The 18,730-nt window shown below is 34.0% G+C and overlaps 1 protein-coding gene across 2 annotated transcripts in view; it reads left to right on the top strand.

Annotated features, from left to right (window-relative positions):
• The window catches only part of DPYD (dihydropyrimidine dehydrogenase), an 854,343-nt gene that overhangs the window by 681,072 nt on the left and 154,541 nt on the right, over window positions 1–18,730 (top strand). For both annotated transcript variants that reach the window (XM_027058524.2, XM_027058523.2), the window contains one exon: window positions 17,740–17,882. In XM_027058524.2, the coding sequence (XP_026914325.2) occupies window positions 17,740–17,882 (143 nt within the window). The remainder of the gene's footprint in view (window positions 1–17,739; window positions 17,883–18,730) is intronic.

Raw genomic sequence — 18,730 nt, 5'->3', positions numbered from 1 at the left:
GTATAGGGGTAAAAATTTTTTTAAATAAACTTTTTGTTTTGGGAATGATTTTAGATGTATAAAAAAGTTGAAAGGTTAGCACATAGAGTTTCCATATACCCCTCACCCAGTTTCTTCTGTTGTTAATTATAAGAAGTATTTTAATTTAAGAATTTACCAAAGTAATATCTTGTGGTAGAAAGTATTTGTGCCAAAGCCTTTAACTTTGAAGGCTAATGAAGACTGATGGGAAGTGAAGGAAATGAACGTGTCAGGTAGGAGGCCAAGAAGCGTGTAAAGGGGAGAAGCCAGAGGAAGGGACATTGACTAAAGAGCAGAGCCTGGAAAAACCTTAGTTCACATGAAGACTTGTCACTTCCTGTATGTAAAGCAACTCCCTACTGGGTGTTGTATGTAAGTGATGAATCACTACATTCTGCTCCTGAAACTAATATTACACTATATGTTAACCAACTGGAATTTAAATACAAACTTGCAACTGAAATAAATAAATAAATAAATAAATAAATAAATAAATAAATAAATAATAAAGCAGCTCCCTGACAAATCTAAACCTGTTGAAAGAATTAATTGAGAACTGAATGGGCAAATATTAGCTATTGCTTTCAGGTACTCAGAAATCTTTTAAGAAATTATGAAACTCTGGGGAGTAAGAATGTTCCAGAAAGAATACCAATGTGGGCATCCATTTTCCTTTTGACATTTTCCAATGTCTATAAATGCTATTGATTTCAAATTCCAAATTATTTCACTTCTGAACACGCCTTATAGAAGTATCACAGTGCTGTTTGTGTGGGCTTGTAATTATTGATTGCAACATTATACTCTCCATAAATGTGCCATTGTGAATAATTAAACTTGTTAGCATTTTGTTTGCCTACAGTCTTTAGAATGCTAGCCCTTTTTGGCAATCACAAACATGTTTCTCTGGTTCAGTTTGTGCTAGTTATGGGACACGTTTCATTTTTCCTGAAACTTTTTAATACTTTGCCATTTTTAAATTTCAAATTTCAAGAGCTGCCCTATAACAATTTAGCATCTAACAAATAAGAACTCTGGGAGTCTCAGGATTTGTATTCTGGAGTTTATAAATAAATGATCTTCTAGAATCTAAACAGGAGACCTTTTTTAAGCCACTTACTGCCTCTGAGCATGCCATTTCTCACACCTTCTTTCTTATTGCCTAGGGTAACACAAATATTAATGTTAGAAAAAGGATATACATTGTGACTGCTGGCCCTATTTACACCCATTGCAGATATACTTGAAAAGATTTGAAAGACTTGTATAGTCTAATATGATTTCTGTCAGCTTCTACACAATTACAAAGAGTCTCTGAGCTCTGTTGAGAAAACAATATATAGCAGTTCTGGCAAAGGTTACTAAAAAAGTCTATCCCCTTGAGGCATTGAAACCATGTTCTAGTCATGCCTCTATAACTGGATTTAGCACATCTGTGAAGCCCAGTGTTCAATTCTGAATGGCCCAATGCTATTTGGAAACATTATGCACAATTTAAGCATTTGGATGATGAAACACTTATGGCAACAATATAAATTGAATGAGCATCTGAATGAGGAAAAACATATGCATCACATTTCTACTTAGATATGTGCATTACATACTGACTATATATCCTTTTTCCACCAAGTTGGTCCTGATAATAGGCTGTCTCCTTTTGATGCACGCAGAAGTTAGCTAAATGCCATTTGGCAAAGAGCTGAATCATCCAGGGTTGCAGTCTTGCCAATACAGCCTAAATATCCATGCCAATCGACAAAGTAACGACCTCAATTTGACAAGAGCTTGAAATTTCATCAGAAAAGATAAAAGATTGGAAAAGTAGCAAATAGAGAGAGGATATTTCATGCAAACCCATCACAGATTTGACATAAACTGTAAGCCAAATACTTTTTAAAGATTCAGCTGGGAAGGTACGTTTATGATTACAAGGTTTTAATAGGAGTAACACCCTTGAGTGCTTGCTTTTCTTGTTTTCGAGAGGTAAAGATATACTCAAATAGCAATTTGGGCATAAAGTGCAGAAACAGAAACTCCCATTATGTTAACAATATTTGTGATCACTTGATGACATTTTTGAAATTTGGCTCTGGGGTCTTACTTAGTACAATAGTCAGCAAAGGGCCAAACTGCCTTCGTGGCTTGCTGGAGCTGTGCCTTTCTACACAGAGTGGTGCTTAGCATGCTTGCCTAATTCAGGGGTTGTGATTTAGATCTGTGGTCCAGCCAGAATTCTTGTCTTTATATTTTCATCATTTTTGTACTTCCTGTGTCCTACTCTTAACAATTAGTGATTTATCACTGACTCTGTGTGTGTTTGTATGTGTGTGTGTGTGTGTGTGTGTGTGTGTGTGTACATTTACATCCTTATAAGTGATACATGTGATTTCTTTAGAAACATTGTTTTCATGAAAATCTCATGGAAATTACAAATATTAAGAAGGCCAACACCATCATAAAAAGTATTCCCCTTTGGGGCACCTGGGTGGTTCAGTTGGTTAGGCGTCCAACCCCGGCTTGGGTCATGATCTCACAGTTTGTGAGTTTGAGCCCCGCGTGGGGCTCTGTGGTGACAGCTTGGAGCCTGGTGCCTGCTTCGGATTCTGGGTCTCCCTCTCTCTCGGCTCCTCCCCTGCTCATGTGCTCTCTCTCTCTCTCTCTGTCTCTCAGAAGTTGATAAACATTAAAAAAAAGTGTACCCAATGGGTCATCCTAATCTCCAGATTTATCTTTCGTGATGTACTGCAGATGATGATCTTTAGTTCTATTTTAGAATAGAAGATTCAGTTTCTCACAAATTTAGCTTATAGCTACAGATGGGAAGGTGCTCTCATATTTTTTTAAGATGAAGTCTTTGAATGATCTGATCATTAAAAGATTTCTTACAAGTGGATCCAAATGGGAAATGCTCACTTTTGTCATGGACTTTTTTGCGACTTCTTGTATGTATTTGTATCTTTTTTGAATTAAATATATTTTACATACAATACAATGCATAGGTACTGTGTCTTCCATTCCCAGCTGACACTTACATCACGACCATATCTTCTTTTTGACTGCTCTTAAACTTCATATAAATGAAATAATATTCATTCTGTCTCTCATACCTCTGTGTGTGTGTGTGTGTGTGTGTGTGTGTTAGACATTTGGCTACATTCACTCAATGTGGTATTTTCATATCCATCTATGTTGTTGCAGGTACCATCAGTGAGTCTTTTTTATTGCTGATAGTTTTCATTAAATTAACTGACCACAAGTTGTATTTCCATTCTCTTCTTGATGGGCCTTTGGATGGTTTCCAGTTTGGGACTACTATAAATAAGGATGCTGTGAACATTTTTGAATATACACTTTTGCAGCCTTGTTTTCATTTCTCCTGGGTGATAGTCTAGGAATGAAATTGTTGAATCATAGGATAGATATATGCAGAAGTTTTAAAGAAATTTTCAAACAATTATTCAAAGTGATTTTTATAATTAGTACTCTTACCAGCAATGTATGAAAGCTCCACTTGTCCCACATCCTTGTCAGTGTTTGGTTTTATCAGTCTTCTTGGTTATTCTAATACCTTGAGATGGTGTAACTTTTCATGTACTAATTGCTCATTTGTATGTTGTCTTTTTTGAAATATCTGCTCAAGTTTAGCCCATTTTAATTGAGTTATTCATCTTGTAATTGTTTTCTAGGAGTTCTTTATACATTTTAGGTATGAGTTCTTTCTCAAATATATGAGTATAAATATATTTTTCCTAGACTTTGGCTTCTTTGAGATTATCAATTTTTTAAAAAATTTTAGTTAGGGCTTTTAATGTCCTTTCCAAGAAATCGTTGCTTAACTCAAGATCACAAAGATAGTGTCCTATTTTTGTTCCCTAAGAACCTTATAGTTTCAAGTTTTATATTTAGATTTTCAATCCAGCTTGAATCTTAAAAAAAATTATTCTATGAAGTGAGGTAGCAGTCAAGATTTTTTTTTCTTCTTAAAAACATCCATTTATTCTAGTACTATTTGTTAAAATGACTTTTCTTTCCCCCACTGAACTGATGTGGTAACGTGGTCAAAAATCAATTGACCCTATATGTGTAGACTATTTCTGAACTTCATCTTGTTCTATATTCTTCAACTATTGTCTTGATACTGTAGATTTATAGCAAGTCCTGATGTGAGAAAGTGTCCTTGAATTGTTTTCTTTTTCATGATTGTTTCAGTTTATTCTAGATTGTTTGTATTTCCATATAAATCTTAGAATCAGCTTAGTTTCTTCATATAAAGCTTACTAGAAATTTGACTTGGCTTTTATTGAATCTATTGATCAATTTGGAGAGATTTAATATCTTAACGGTATTGAACCTTTCAGCCTATGAATATAGTATATCTCTTCTTTTTCTTAAGCTTCTCTGATTTTTCACAGAAATATTTTCACAGAAATATTTTGTTGTTTTCAGTGTAGAGATCATACATATCTTCCACAACTTTATTCATGTTTGTTACTTTTTTGTGCTATTGTAATGTTAAATTTTAATTTTCTGATTGTTTATTGCTAGTGTATAGAAAAAGATACAAAGAAATATACAAAGTATTTAAAGAAAGATAATGTTTTATCCTATGCTTTTCATTAGTTTATCCTTATGCTTTTCTTTGTCAGAGACTGATCTCTCTTATTCCTGTTTGCTGAGAGTTTTGATCCTGGCTGGATTTTGAATTTTCTTAAATGTACTTCCTGCATTCTTTTTCTCTTTCATACTTTTATTTTATGTTAATGTGGTAAATTAAAAATTACAAATTAGTTGATTTCCAAATGTTAAGCCATCCTCACATTCCTGGGATAAACTTCATTTGACTACGATGTTTTACTTCTTTTATATGTTGCTGAATTAGTTTTTATATTTTATTACAGATATTTGGGTCTATGTTAGTGAAGGATATTGGCCAATAATGTTATTTTCTTTTAGTATATTTTTCAGGTTTCAGTATCAGGATTATGCTGGCCTCATAAAATGAGTTGGGATTTGTTTCTTCTATCTTCTGCAAGAGTTAATAGAAGACTGGTATTATTTCTTCCTTGAGTTTGATAAAATATACCAGTGAAGCCGTCTGGGCCTGTAGTTTGCCTGATAAAAATGCTTTTTTTTATTATGAATTCAATTTCTGTAATAGTTATGGGGCTATTTTTTATTTTGATTTTCTGTTTTTTGTTGTCAGTTGGTTAGTTGTATTTTGCTTGGAATTTGTCCATTCCATTTCAGTTGTTGAATTTATTACATAAAGTTGTTCATATGATTCCCTTATGCTATTTTTATTGTTTTTAGAATCTCTATTAAGCACTTGGTATGTGCTTATCATCGTGGTATCTGCTTTACATAGATTATTTGATTTTACCTGGTTTTATTTAGATCCATTTAGATCCATTAGACCCATTAGTCCTTTCTTACTCCATGGTTATCCAAGTAGCTACTCATTTGTAACCACTCATTTGCCTGAGGAGCATTCCAACTCAGAGTTCAAAGCCCCAGAATATCAAGGGCCCCAGAAGCCACACTGATTTGCGCAGGTTGAGAATAGATGTCCAGTTTGGGCCTGTAGCTGGCCCATGGTATGATAGAGGAGGTTGCAAGACTGATGCATATCCCCATTATGTAGGGTAGTATGAGAGTGAAGCCATCTGGGTAGTACTCTAGGAGAGCTTATCTGAAGTAATGTAGTGTTAAATTCTTTTCCCTTTCCTAATTGCTTGGTCATGCAGTCTATTTTATACATGCTACAGATTCCTGCAATATTTTTTATGTTTATTAAAAGTATAAATGCATCTATGAAAATGAAAATTACATTACTGGCAGCAGTTATTGAATGTTGAGTGGAGTAAAACTTGTATTCTCTTTCATTACATGAGATCTCTACATTGTGAAAAGGGAATTTTAACTATTTTAGTTATAACCCTTGTCTCTTCTGAGAGATAAAAAGCCCATTACTTTTATAATCAAACTGGAAAGACACTTATAATCTATAGAAAGGCTGCAGCCAGGGACATGTACATTCAGTATATATTCTTTTTAGTTTTCTCTAAAAGTTTTTTTTATTAACAATAAAACAAATCCAGATTTACTTCATATTATAATATCTTTTGTTCAGACACTGTTGAAATTCAAACCTGTTTATTCTTCTGCCAGATCTGCCTATTTTAAAAAGCATTTTTAAAAATAAAATATCATAGTGGTTACTGGGGGAATGAGGGAAGGGCTGTTCCTCTGTTCACCGGGGAACACCTCTCCCCATCTAAATGCTTTGTATACCATTTCCCAACCTGTGAGGCCACTTTAGTTTTGCTATTAACATAAGTGCTTCATAAACATGATTTGTTCACGACTATGTCTATAGTTTTGCCAACCTTCTCCCCAACACTTGCCAGCTTTGAAATATCCTAGTCCTCGAGGTGCCTGAATGGCTCAGTCGGTTAAATGTCCGACTGCCGCTCAGGTTATGATCTCACAGTTCCTGAGTTCAAGCCCCACATTAGGCTCCGCTGTCAGTGCAGAGCCTGCTTCAGATTCTGTGTCTCCCTCTCTCTCTGCCCCTCTCCTACTCAGACTCGCTTTTTCTCTCTCTTAAAAATAAACATTAAAAAATTTTTAAAAAATATCCTAGTTCTCAACCCAGACCATCTATCAGGAGCCCAGTTGAAGTCCTGCACCTGCCATCAAGCCTTCCTGGACCTCTTCAGTGTTCTTTGCTCATCCTGTCCTCTAATTCTTCTGCCCCCGACAAGCAGGATGTGGATATGCATTGCGCATACTTTTCTCTCCTTCTAAGCTCACTAAGAGGAGGCACCTCTATTGCTGCCTTTTAGCAACTGACATGATGCTGGGTACAGCAAATAAATTTGACTGAAAATGATTTCTCATTTTTTGCCTTATTGAAATTTAGGATGAAATTTTGTTGTCAAATATTTAAGAGGGCAAATACAAATCTGTAGGGCAAATACTAATCAGTAGACCCCCTCCTTTCCAAAGTGCCTAGTCAATTTATAGAAAGCATTGGTTCTCTGGGTTCAGATAGGGTCCAGCCGGAGATATCTTTGTCCACAGTACTGTCTTTGAAGAGAACAAAACCTTATTGCCTGCTGTACAGCCTGGGTTTCAGCAGACTCTGAGGAATGCAGTCTGATCACAGGGCACAGAGATTTACACATGTAATTCATTGTAAAGTGAAAAGAAAATGTATTCCTGAGAATGAAAGCAAAGGTTTTAGAGTACGACAAGTGCTTCCACAGGCACCCTGACCATGGAACCACCCACAGAGTGAAAAGAGTACAGAATTTCAGAGAGAAAAGAAATCATGGTTTTCCAAAAAAAGAAATAACATGATCCTAGTGGATTCAGGAACTCTTTTTGTTAGTTTTTTTTTTCCTGCTATCTTCAGAAAAATGCTCACTTCTCAATTATTCTGGGTTCTCCATGGGTAAAATGTAGTTCTGGTCATCAGCATTATTATCATCATTATAATCTTCCTTTTTCTCCTTCTCAAATAACCATTTGAATAGACATAGACAGGGGAGATTTTTATCTGGTAGGATAACAATTTGCCCTACACATTCCTTAAGCAGAATTCCATGAGAAATGTTTATACACCATGTCCACTGAGTCTGTCATGGTTCTGAATTTCTTGGCTAAGGAAATATGTGTGTTCTTAAGAATAGCCCATTTATTTGTATTTATAGGTAAACTCATTATAGTTATAAGCTAAAAGCATTGCCAGAGGTACTTATTTGGGAAGGGCTGAGGCATATGGTAATTTGGAAACAAAGGAAGACCCTCAAATTAAAATGTCATATTGTATACTAATTGGTTTATTGTTGTAATACATCACTTTACCACACAACCTGCCTTTCTTATGTGCACATACCATTTAACCTCTTTGAGCCTGAATTTCCTTATCTGTACAATGGGGATAATGCATATGCGATCTATTGTGAGGATCTACACAAGGTATGAATAATTTAGCAAAGCAACTAGTACTCAGTGGAATCTCAAATTATTTCATTTTAACCATAAAATAATATCACCATTAGCTTCGAATGCTAATTCTGTTCTATCATATGAAAGGCAATAGCTTACAAATTATGAAAGCCTCTAAGAGTTTTATTACTGGCAACTGAGCCCTTTTAGTGGAGTAGAGAGCTGAATAGCAAGGAAGAACCCAAAAGTAAAAACTCGTCCATTTTAAATGTTAAATACCAGCTGAGATCTAAAAACCATTTCTAGTTTTGCTTGATATGTCTACTTTGAAAATTTGCACCATTCTGTAAGTAAAAACATACTTAAATATTTAAAAATGAAAGAAAAATTCCCTGCTTGTTTTCTCTTGTGCGGAGGTTACTGAACAAATAATATGATGAGTATATTTTACATATTCATATATTCATATGTTTTTAATTTTCACGAGCCAATTACATGAGTCAATTTACAGAACTCTCCATTCTTATTTCCAAAGAGAATACATATGTTGGAGCATCTACTGTGAAAACTAAACCAAGTTGGAAATAACAATAATGTACTTATTTCATTAATGTTTTTTCTCTTGGCTGTGTGCCTTTTCTCTGTGTAAACGTGTCTGCACACTGGATTTCCTTCTAGATCTGAATGTCCTCACTGGCCATATTGAAGAATGTGCTTACTGTACTGTTTCATTAAACTGCTGTGTTATCGGTAATTGTTTAAACATAATGCCATAGGACTATCAAAAGGAAAGGTGAACTAATGGCATTTGCAAATGTCAGGGATTATCTTAACACTTTTATTATAGTTTATAAAAAAGTAGGTTCAGGGCATTTCATGGCAATTATTTCTACAGAAATTGGTTATTTAAATAAATTGCTAATTATCTGAAGATGACAGTATTGAAAATGCTCCTAATGAGTTGTTTAATAAGTGTAGTTTGTGGTGGCCACCTACAGGTTGAAAATAGAAAGAACATATAGACTAATTATGCTTAGAAATACCATATAAACGCCACATATTTTTCCCTCTAGTAACAGATTTAAAGACATTTATCTCTCCATGCCATTTTTTTTTAGTCTTGGACAGTGTAGTTAGTTTCTGAGTTCTTCATAGATTATGGTTTTATTCCAACTCAATTTTACATAGCTTTCACAATTATCTTTGTGCTATAATTCATGCAAATAATTATTGCTATAATTTAATCATCCAAACTGGGATACTTTTAGAGTGAAAGAGGATGCTACTTGTAATTACATCATGTTATTACAAATAAATATGGGTATAATAAACTGGGACTCTTCTGGGCAAACTAGGTTACATGATCACTCTAGTTCTAACAATTACTTACTTCCAAACCTTTAAGCTAATTCCTAGCCAACATTTATATAATGCTAATATTCTTGGTTCTCTCATACATGGACAGTATATCTTTATTAGTTACAAAATTATTGGCTCCTCTCTCTGTAACTTAATTTATATCCAAACATTTAAAATAAGGAAGTATAACATTATGGTTAAGAGCATGATATTGGCAGTTATGTAGACCTGGATTCAAATACTGAACCCATGCTTTCTAACTGAGTGATATTGAGAGTGAGGTATTTATCTCTGCTGAGTAAACAGCTGTGTGTAAACACACATCTATAAAAATAGGGACAAAAAGATATCTGTGGTAATGCCATTGGGACAATGTATACAAAAACACATAGGAAAATACCTGGCAATTAGAAACACTCAAATGAGGAGTGTCTATATTGAGTGTGAGTTCATTTAATGTTAAAATTTTATTTTAACTCCTATTTGTTTCTTTTCTAAGTTAACTTAATCACTGGTATCTGTTGGAAAGCACAGAGCATGTAAGATTTCTTCTTAAATTACCATGACAAAGTTCATGGTGTCCTTGAATTTTGGATTGGAAGATACCATCTATTATAATATTTCCAATAGTAGAAAGGTCATTTCTATGGCATGCTACCTGCTCTGTATCCATCTAGGTTCAAGGGATAGGAATATCCCAGTGTAGCTACTTGTGCTGGTGAATTTACAAAAAATTGATAAAATAATAATAATAATAATAATAATAACAAAACCAATAATGTATGCTTAACTATTAGTGCCAGTATCTTTTAAGGAAAACATAATTGAAGCCTTTCTCTATGGTTACCCTTTAATATTTGAAGACAACTATTGGATTCCTTTCAGCCATTTCATGCACTATGGTGGTGTGTGTGTGTGTGTTTACACACAGGCAGGGAGAGATCATTATGTTCTAGACATATTCTGAGTTTGTTAATATTGTACTTAAAATATTGGATGAGGGACCGAATGTGCTTTTCTGAAGATGAGTATAGAATCATTACATATCCCATCTGTAAAAGTTGCACAACAGAAAATCTGATGGTGCCTATTTCTGTATTTTAAGTTTTCAGAGCATTGTAAAAAATAGTCACTTTTTATTGCAGAAGTAGATTATAAACGCTTTTTATCTAAAGGAATAAAACAATATGGAAGTGTAGATATCAAACCTGAAAGTTCCTCTTCAGTATCATCCCCAGAGATAATAACTATTAAAAGTATAAAACTCAAAATTCTATGCATTTACATGCTCAGATACTAAATGTAATCATACTTTTTGTTTTTAACCGAAAATGGAACTACATCATACAAATTGTTTTGCTACTTCAACATTATATCCTAGAGATATTTCCATTAGTTTTAAAAATGTTCTAAGGTAGTGTATATGGGTGAACTATAATTTATTTAATAGCATAACTATTGGTAGTAATTTGTGTTGTTTTCACTATTTTGCTATAAAAAATAATACTTCAAGGAACATCTTTGTACATGTAACTTTGTGTCTAGGTACTAATGGAATGGATTCCTCAAAGTGCAGTTTCTACATGAAAAGACGTATACATTTAGATATTCCAATTGCATTGTAAATCTTATAAAGATTTATTTATACAAATATATGCATTTATAATCATGTACCAAAGTATATCTTTTTTAGAAATGAAATGACATATGAACTACAAACAATCTCCAAATTTGATATCTAAGGGGTTAATTAACATCCCTGAAGTATTAAGTGTTTATCCCCACAGACTTATAGTTGAATGTTTATTTTTCTGATTAGTTTTCTCTGGCTTTGACAGTGATATTAGACCATGGATACTAAGAACCAGGTACTATGCCAAATGCTTTTCATGAATTACATCATGTATTAAATAATCCTCCCAGATTGCTCTGATATTGTCATTAATGTCCCTATTTCACAGATAGGGAAAACTGTGTTTGAGAGAGTTAAGGACCTTGCTCAAAGTCACACTCTTATTAAGTAACTGAGCTGAGACATACCTTGTTGGTTGGACTTTAGAACCTATGCTGTTAGCATGAGTCCATAGGCCATACTGATAGTGGTTTTCTTAGGCAAAGACAATCTGAAGATGATTCTCTATGTTCATAAAGGCTGCACTGTCATTTCATAGTAACAGCTGAAAAGTACAGACTTTCATGTCACAGAGACTTGGTGTTTGATTCCAGTCTATCCCTTTTAAACTGTGTGACATCAAACAGGTTATTTATTCAGCTTGAGCTTCCCTTTCTTCATGTACGAAATAGAGATGACAGCATCTACCCTCACAGCACTGTGAGGGTTACATTGCACAATCTGTATGAAGCCTCAGCCTTAGGTCTGGCGTATGGAAATCACTTCATGAACAGTCACTCTTAATCCTTCCACTACCAGCAGCTAATATTTTCAGAAAGCAAAACAGCCCCCTCTTTGATGAATAGTCTAAATTCTTTCGCTTTAAAATAAAATGCCCGGTACATGGCTAGGTACCAAGTTATTGAATATGAATTGACTATGAACATATTGAATATATTATGAAGCAAATAAGCATAGTCATAAAGATATGAAGACTTAGGAAAAGATTCTTGAAATATTGAACTAAAATTAAAACATTTTCATAAGAAAATTTTCATTTTTTCAATAAAAGTAAAATAACATCATAAACCAATTCTTTCTCTCATTTCTCCTTTTTAAATTTCATAGCTCTACCTACATATAACCCTGGATCCTTTTAGTACTTCAGTTTCTGGTTGAATTATGCTAATTTTCTCAGAGGACTTTAATCCATGTGTAAAGATGTATTTTTAAATAGCTGTGCTTCACATATTTATCAGTATATTAGGGTCATTAACATTTTAAACTTCTTTTAGTAAAGCATAAATTTTTTGGTGCTTGACTTATGTGTATTTTATAAAAATCAATCTTTCAACTGCTAAATCCTTGAAATTCTTGATTTGCTAATATTTTCTTTCTTCTATATGATATTAAAATTATTAACAATTAGACAGTCAAAGTTCAACTTCTAATGAATTTATTATCTACTTAATTCATTGTATTTTAATTAATGTAAGCAAATTAAAACTACATTTTCTTTTTGTATACACAGTGAGCACGAGTGAGTATTATAACTCACGTTCTGTTTTATTGCCAGAGAGGGCTATTATCAGGGAGTTTATTGTGGACTTAGCTCTAAGAATTAATTGTGCAACAGTAGCTGTCCTAGGAGTCAAATGATTAGGGAAAAAACAAACAGAATTAAACTCAATTATTCAAAATTCCAGTTATCCAAAATTAGCATATGTTCCACACTATCTTGCCCATTAAAAATTCCTTTCTCTTCAAGGATTTAGTCATGCAAAGTAAATCTCTACCTCCCTTTCACCAATAAACTTGAGTTCCGATGTTGTCATTAAAATCCTTGTATATTAGTTTAATGCATGCACTTTGGATTCTAAAAAAAAAAAACAAAAAACAAACACTTAAATATATTGGTGACTGCCTTTGAGATTTTTGTCTTTGGAGTCAGTTATAGTAATCTTACCAATATTATGACACTGCGGGATGAGAGCCGTTAGGAGAGGGGGCAAAGGGGGTGGATTGTGGTCCTCCTAAGGTTTCAGGGGATGTCAAATTCTACCATAATAGGCATCATGCTTTTGTCTCTAATAAAAGAAAAATTGGTTTCATTACATTACTAAATACACACCAAAAACATAACTGGCCCTGTCAAAGTAAACTGAATAAATGCTCCCCCAAAATCAATTGTTCTTGTGGGTAGCACAGATTAGAATAGCAAATACCTGTGCAATTTTACTTCTGTGCTTAAATCATTTAATCCTCAAAACAACTCTAATTTTATTATTAATAAAATTTTATTAATAATTTTATTAATTTTGTAATTTTATTATTTTATAAAGGAAAAAACAGGGGTACAATGAGACTAAGAAATTTTCACAAAGTCACACAGCTTACAAGTAGTGGAGCTAGAATTTGAACCTAAGTGGCCCTGTTGTCTGTCTGATGCTGTAACTAGTTCATCCTCAAATTACCTTCTTTCTGAAATTCATATTAATAGTATTTATAAAATGTATGATGTTTAAATGAATGTGAATTTTTCCTAATGGAACATCTGTACAGAATGAATAGATGGATTCATATTATTTGCCTTAAAACTACCTCCTAAAGTCACTGGGACTAGTGTTTTGGGTACCTATCGTTGGTGACAGTATGGTTAGGACACAAACTGATTAATTGGGATCATTCTTGAAAGCTTTTCAGATTCAGTGCAATTCTTAAAAATTGCATAGGTGCTTAAACATTTTTTGGATAGACAGATGGACAGATGAATGGATAAATGAGGTCTGAGTAAGGAAACTGATTAAGTCATAATATCTTAAGACTTACATATCAGTATATAATACTATAGTTAATGGTAGCATTTTTTAAATGTTTATTTATTTTTGAGAGAGTGTTTATTTTTGAGAGAGAGAGAGAGAGTGCGAGGGGCAGAGAGAGAGTGGGAGAGAGAGAATCCCAAGCAGACTCTACATTGTCAGCATGGATCTTGATGCGGGGCTTGATCCCAGGAACTGTGAGATCATGACCTGAGCTGAAATCAACAGTGGGACACTTAACTGACTGAGCCACCCGGGCCCCAACGTTAGTATTTTTTAAATTGCACTTAAAATGATATTGACTAGAGATAGTATCATTTTCTTAATGATTGATTGATTAACTTTTATTTTTTTTTAATTTTTTTTTAATGTTTGTTTTATTTTTGAGAGAGAGAGAGAGAGACAGAGCTCAAGCAGGGGAAGGGACAGAGAGAGAGGGAGACAGAATCGGAAGCAGGCTCCAGGCGCCGAGCTGTCAGCACAGAGCCCGACGCGGGGCTCGGACTCACAGACCGTGAGATCATGACCTGAGCCGAAATCCGGCGCTTAACCGACTGAACCACCCAGGCGCCCAGATTAACTTTTAATTAATCAGATTGATTAACTTTTAGTTAAAAAATCTCTGGCGGGGCACCTGGATGGCTCAATCGGTTTAGCCTCCCACTTGGCTCGTGATCACGGTTTGTGAGTTCCAGCCCTACATCAGGATAGCTGCTGTCAGCCTGTCGGTGCAGAGCCCACTTCAGACCCACCCCCTCTCTCTGCCCCTCCCCACTTGCACTCTCTGAAAAATAAATAAACATTTAAAAAAATCTCTAGCTTATTAAAATGTTTTTCTAGAACATGAATCAATCCAAAAATATTCTTTGAAGTGTCCCAAAGAAGACCCATGACCTCAGCACATTGATTTGAATTCTAAGATGTGACTATAAGGAAGGCCTAGACTGATTAGATGTCAAAAGTTACAGTTCATGTCTAGTCCACCAGCTTTTCCAGAGGGCGGCTTTAGAACGAATCAGAGCTCTTGGCAGCAGTGTTGGGACTCCAGTTCATTTGTTGTTTTCTTTGTTTGTTTGTTTAAACCTACAGCTTGTTTCAAAATTTGGAAATTCAGAATGTCTTGACCTTGATTGGAGCATTCCACGCAGTTGGAACAGGATGGCTTGATATTTCCCATTAGGCATGAGGTTCATCTAGCAACTCCATGTGGATGAGGGCTTAATTTAAATTGCATGTTGCCTATGAGTTCATTTAAGCTTAAAGGATTTCAATTTCTTGATTTAAACCTTTTCATTTTCTTAAGGATGGACTCCACATTCAATTCCTTAAGCCTCTCAAACTGGCTTCTTCCTCCCTGGTCTTTGGTCTAAAATCATTAATTACTGTAGCAATGACAAAGTTGTAAAAATCCTTATCTGAATACCTATGACCCTGGAAATATTTATGTGTTTTAATTGACATATGTACCATTCTGTATAATATTTATATGTATTTTTCCCTTACACCGAAACTTTTATTTTTATCTTGAACCTTATTTCTTTATACCTATCATTTTAAAACTAAAAAGAAATTTCTATATAACAATTTAGAAAGATCCTTTTATATACTTTCAAAAGATTTCCTCCCAGAATCCTTTCATGGTAGATAAAAGTCATTTTTAAAACCTATTCCCCATAAAAATGCTCTCTGAGAACAGGTAGATTATATTTCATATTAAATCAGTTGAGTTACAAAGAAAAATAATCAAATGGAATTTATAATGGAAATAAAAACTGAATTTACTATTAGCCAGTAACAGAGGGATCCATTTCTTCATTTTTGGATCACATTTCCTCAGAGAACATAATTACTCTTAATTTTTAAGAATATACCTTTACTGGTTTGAAAGGTTTTCGTGTTCATTAGGTAGATTAGAAAGTTTTAGAAAAGAAAGAAAAACATGAAATAGAATATGTCTTATTGACCTAATTGAACATCTTCAAATGCCACTGAGGATTTGCTGGTGTTTTTTAACACCTGTGTAATAATGTTGCCCTTTAAACATAACTGGTTAAATTTTCAAAGCTGTGTTCTGGGATTTTGCCATTTGATGTCCATTAATATCAATTGGAGTATTTGGCCAAATCCCTGTGTACCACTTTGAAATTTTATCCCTTAGTGTTAATGATAGTCTTCTAACAGTGCAGTTAGAAATAAATTATTTATCTGCTTAGCTCAAATTTCCTTTACTCTCTAGGGTCAACTAAATGAGAAAAAAAAAAAAAGAATCCCAGTGTTTATCATTTCAAAGTAACATGTATGTAAAAGCCATCAGCTTAATATGTCCTGAACATATCAGGTATAAGGAGCACATAGATATATCTCTACCTAAAATATTTATTTAAGTTAGATTTCCTTTATAATGCTTTCATTTAAGTTTTATTCTTACTTTGATATCTTTTTTAGTACAGCTAAAGATTTGTATATATAAATATGTATGTGAGTGTCAGTGTGGGTATGTATTCTTGCTATGCATTCTCCTGTCTACTATGTTACCTCCTCTATGGTTAAACCAGACAGACTGAGAAATCACTGATAAACATTTTGAGGTAGAAATAGGATCTTGGTGTTCAGTTTCTAATTTGCCCTCATTTTTCCTGCCTTATAATTTCAGTGTCCGTTATGGAACTCTGAAGTGTCAACATGGAACACTCTTGACTGAGAGACATTAATATCTAGTGGAAGCTTTTTAAGGTGTGGGAGCAATAAGAACAGACATTTCCATACACATTTTTGGTGTTAATGCAAAAGCATCAGTTACAGATACATTCAATATCATCTGAAATGCCTATGAACAAGATAAAAAAATGCACTAATTTTAAGGAAAATTCTTTGCGCTTCCTCAAAGAGAATGCTCCCATAAATACATATTGAAAATGCCAGTGGAGATGCTTGTGGTGGTGGAGGTGATGATAAAGTACCCACCACATGAGGTGATTTTACCAGTTGCTTGTTTGTGGGTTTTTTTTGTGTGTGTATGGAACCCTGGTTTGAGGTAATGTCAAATTCTTGCACAGATAGAGCTATTTTTAGTTCAGAAAATACCTTTATAGAACATTGACTTATGAGTCCACACCAGAAATTTCAAATTACATCCCAATATGATGAAAGCATTAATTTACTTCAGAGTGTGTTAACCCTTGATAGTTGAAAGCAGCTTTAGTGCAGTTAATCATTTAAAAAATGTCCCCCAAGTGTTCTGTCCCTCCATGATGCTTTCATTATGATCAGGGAATAATATATTGGTAATGTCTGGCTAAGTATAAAAAATTAAGCACATACTCTTTAATTACTAAATTCTAGCAATTGTCCATACCTTGGTTGAAACTTTCTAATGTCTGAAAAATTATATTAGGCTCACTAAGTTTCATCAAATTATGAGTAATACATGTAAAAAGCAATATGGAATCTGTAAGTTCATCAGCACCTTGAGTGTTTTCACAGTATCTCTATTCACACCAGCTGCTTTATACATAACAGAGCTGTATGTCTATTTATGCACTGTATGCGATTGTTTTTCTTTTTCAAAATCTGCTGTTCCTTGTTCTTTTTAAAACAGATGCTTGAACATTCCATATAATCTTTTACACATTACTGTATATCAAATTGTATTATGCATGTAATTTATGCAGGAGTTCTACAGTTGCTATATCCACTTGCATAACACGTTTGCTTGCAATAATAGCATCAAAAATTTTAAAGTAAATACACATCCATCAAATTAGCATACTATAAAACATGGCAATGCTTATGTATTACATAAATATATATATATATATATATATATATATATATATATATATATATATATATATATCTTAAATACAGATAAAGAAATTTGACTTTTGTTTAGGACAATACTACCATTACATAATAATAATTATAAGGCAGTATTTTCAACATATGCTAACCATTGATTATTCTCATTTTCTGTAGGCACAGCCATCAGACCTATTGCTTTGAGAGCTGTGACCTCCATTGCTCGTGCTTTGCCTGGATTTCCCATTTTGGCCACTGGTGGAATTGACTCGGCTGAAAGTGGTCTTCAGTTTCTCCACAGTGGAGCCTCAGTCCTTCAGGTAGTACTTGTGTTTGTCTGCCCCTTCAAAGAGCTCCATCGAACACATCCACTGTAAATTATGTGATAGCAAATATATGTGTATAAGGTCTCCTGAGAAAGAGACAGTGTGTGATTAAAATGGCAGCACTCATTAAGTTACTGTTGTGAGTAGAGAACAAACCTGAGATTTATTCCCTGACCTATTAAGGACTTATGAACACTCTATCTTTGAAAAATATTTTTTTTTCTCTCTGTTGCCAAAATAAATGAAACCAGGTACCAAAATGCACACTGTAGAACTTGGAAAAAAACAAATATTTGAAGAAGTCTGGGTAAAAGTAAAATTTTGATTGAAAAATAAAATGAGGGGCACCTGGGTGGCTCAGTCGGTTAGGAGTCCAACTTTGGCTCAGGTCATGATCTCACAGTTCATGGGTTCGAACCCTGCATCAGGCTTCGTACTGACAGCTCAGAGCCTGGATCCTCCTTCATTCTGTGCCTCCCTCTCTCTCTGCTCCTCCCCTGCTTGCACTCTCTCTCTCTCTCTCTCTCAAAAATAAATAAAATGTTGGGGAAAAAAATAAAGAAAAAGAATTGAAGTCAAGGGTAAGACCAATACATGAAATCTACCAAATTTGACTCTGAATTTCCTGGCAGCTAAAGCAAGGAAATTATTAGTTTCACAAAACTTTCCAAATATAAATATAAATTGATCAGCTTCTTGTGATATAGAGCTGTGAGAAATTATTCTATTATTGTCATAATGCAATACTTTGAGATATAGTACATTATACTCTTAATAGCACTCCTACATATAATTTATTACTTATTACTTATACACTTGCTTGTTATAATGTTGCTGAGCAA

Source organism: Acinonyx jubatus, chromosome C1 (assembly GCF_027475565.1).
Source record: "Acinonyx jubatus isolate Ajub_Pintada_27869175 chromosome C1, VMU_Ajub_asm_v1.0, whole genome shotgun sequence".
NCBI classification, from domain to species: domain Eukaryota; kingdom Metazoa; phylum Chordata; class Mammalia; order Carnivora; family Felidae; genus Acinonyx; species Acinonyx jubatus.
This window is presented reverse-complemented; position numbering and strand designations above follow the sequence as displayed.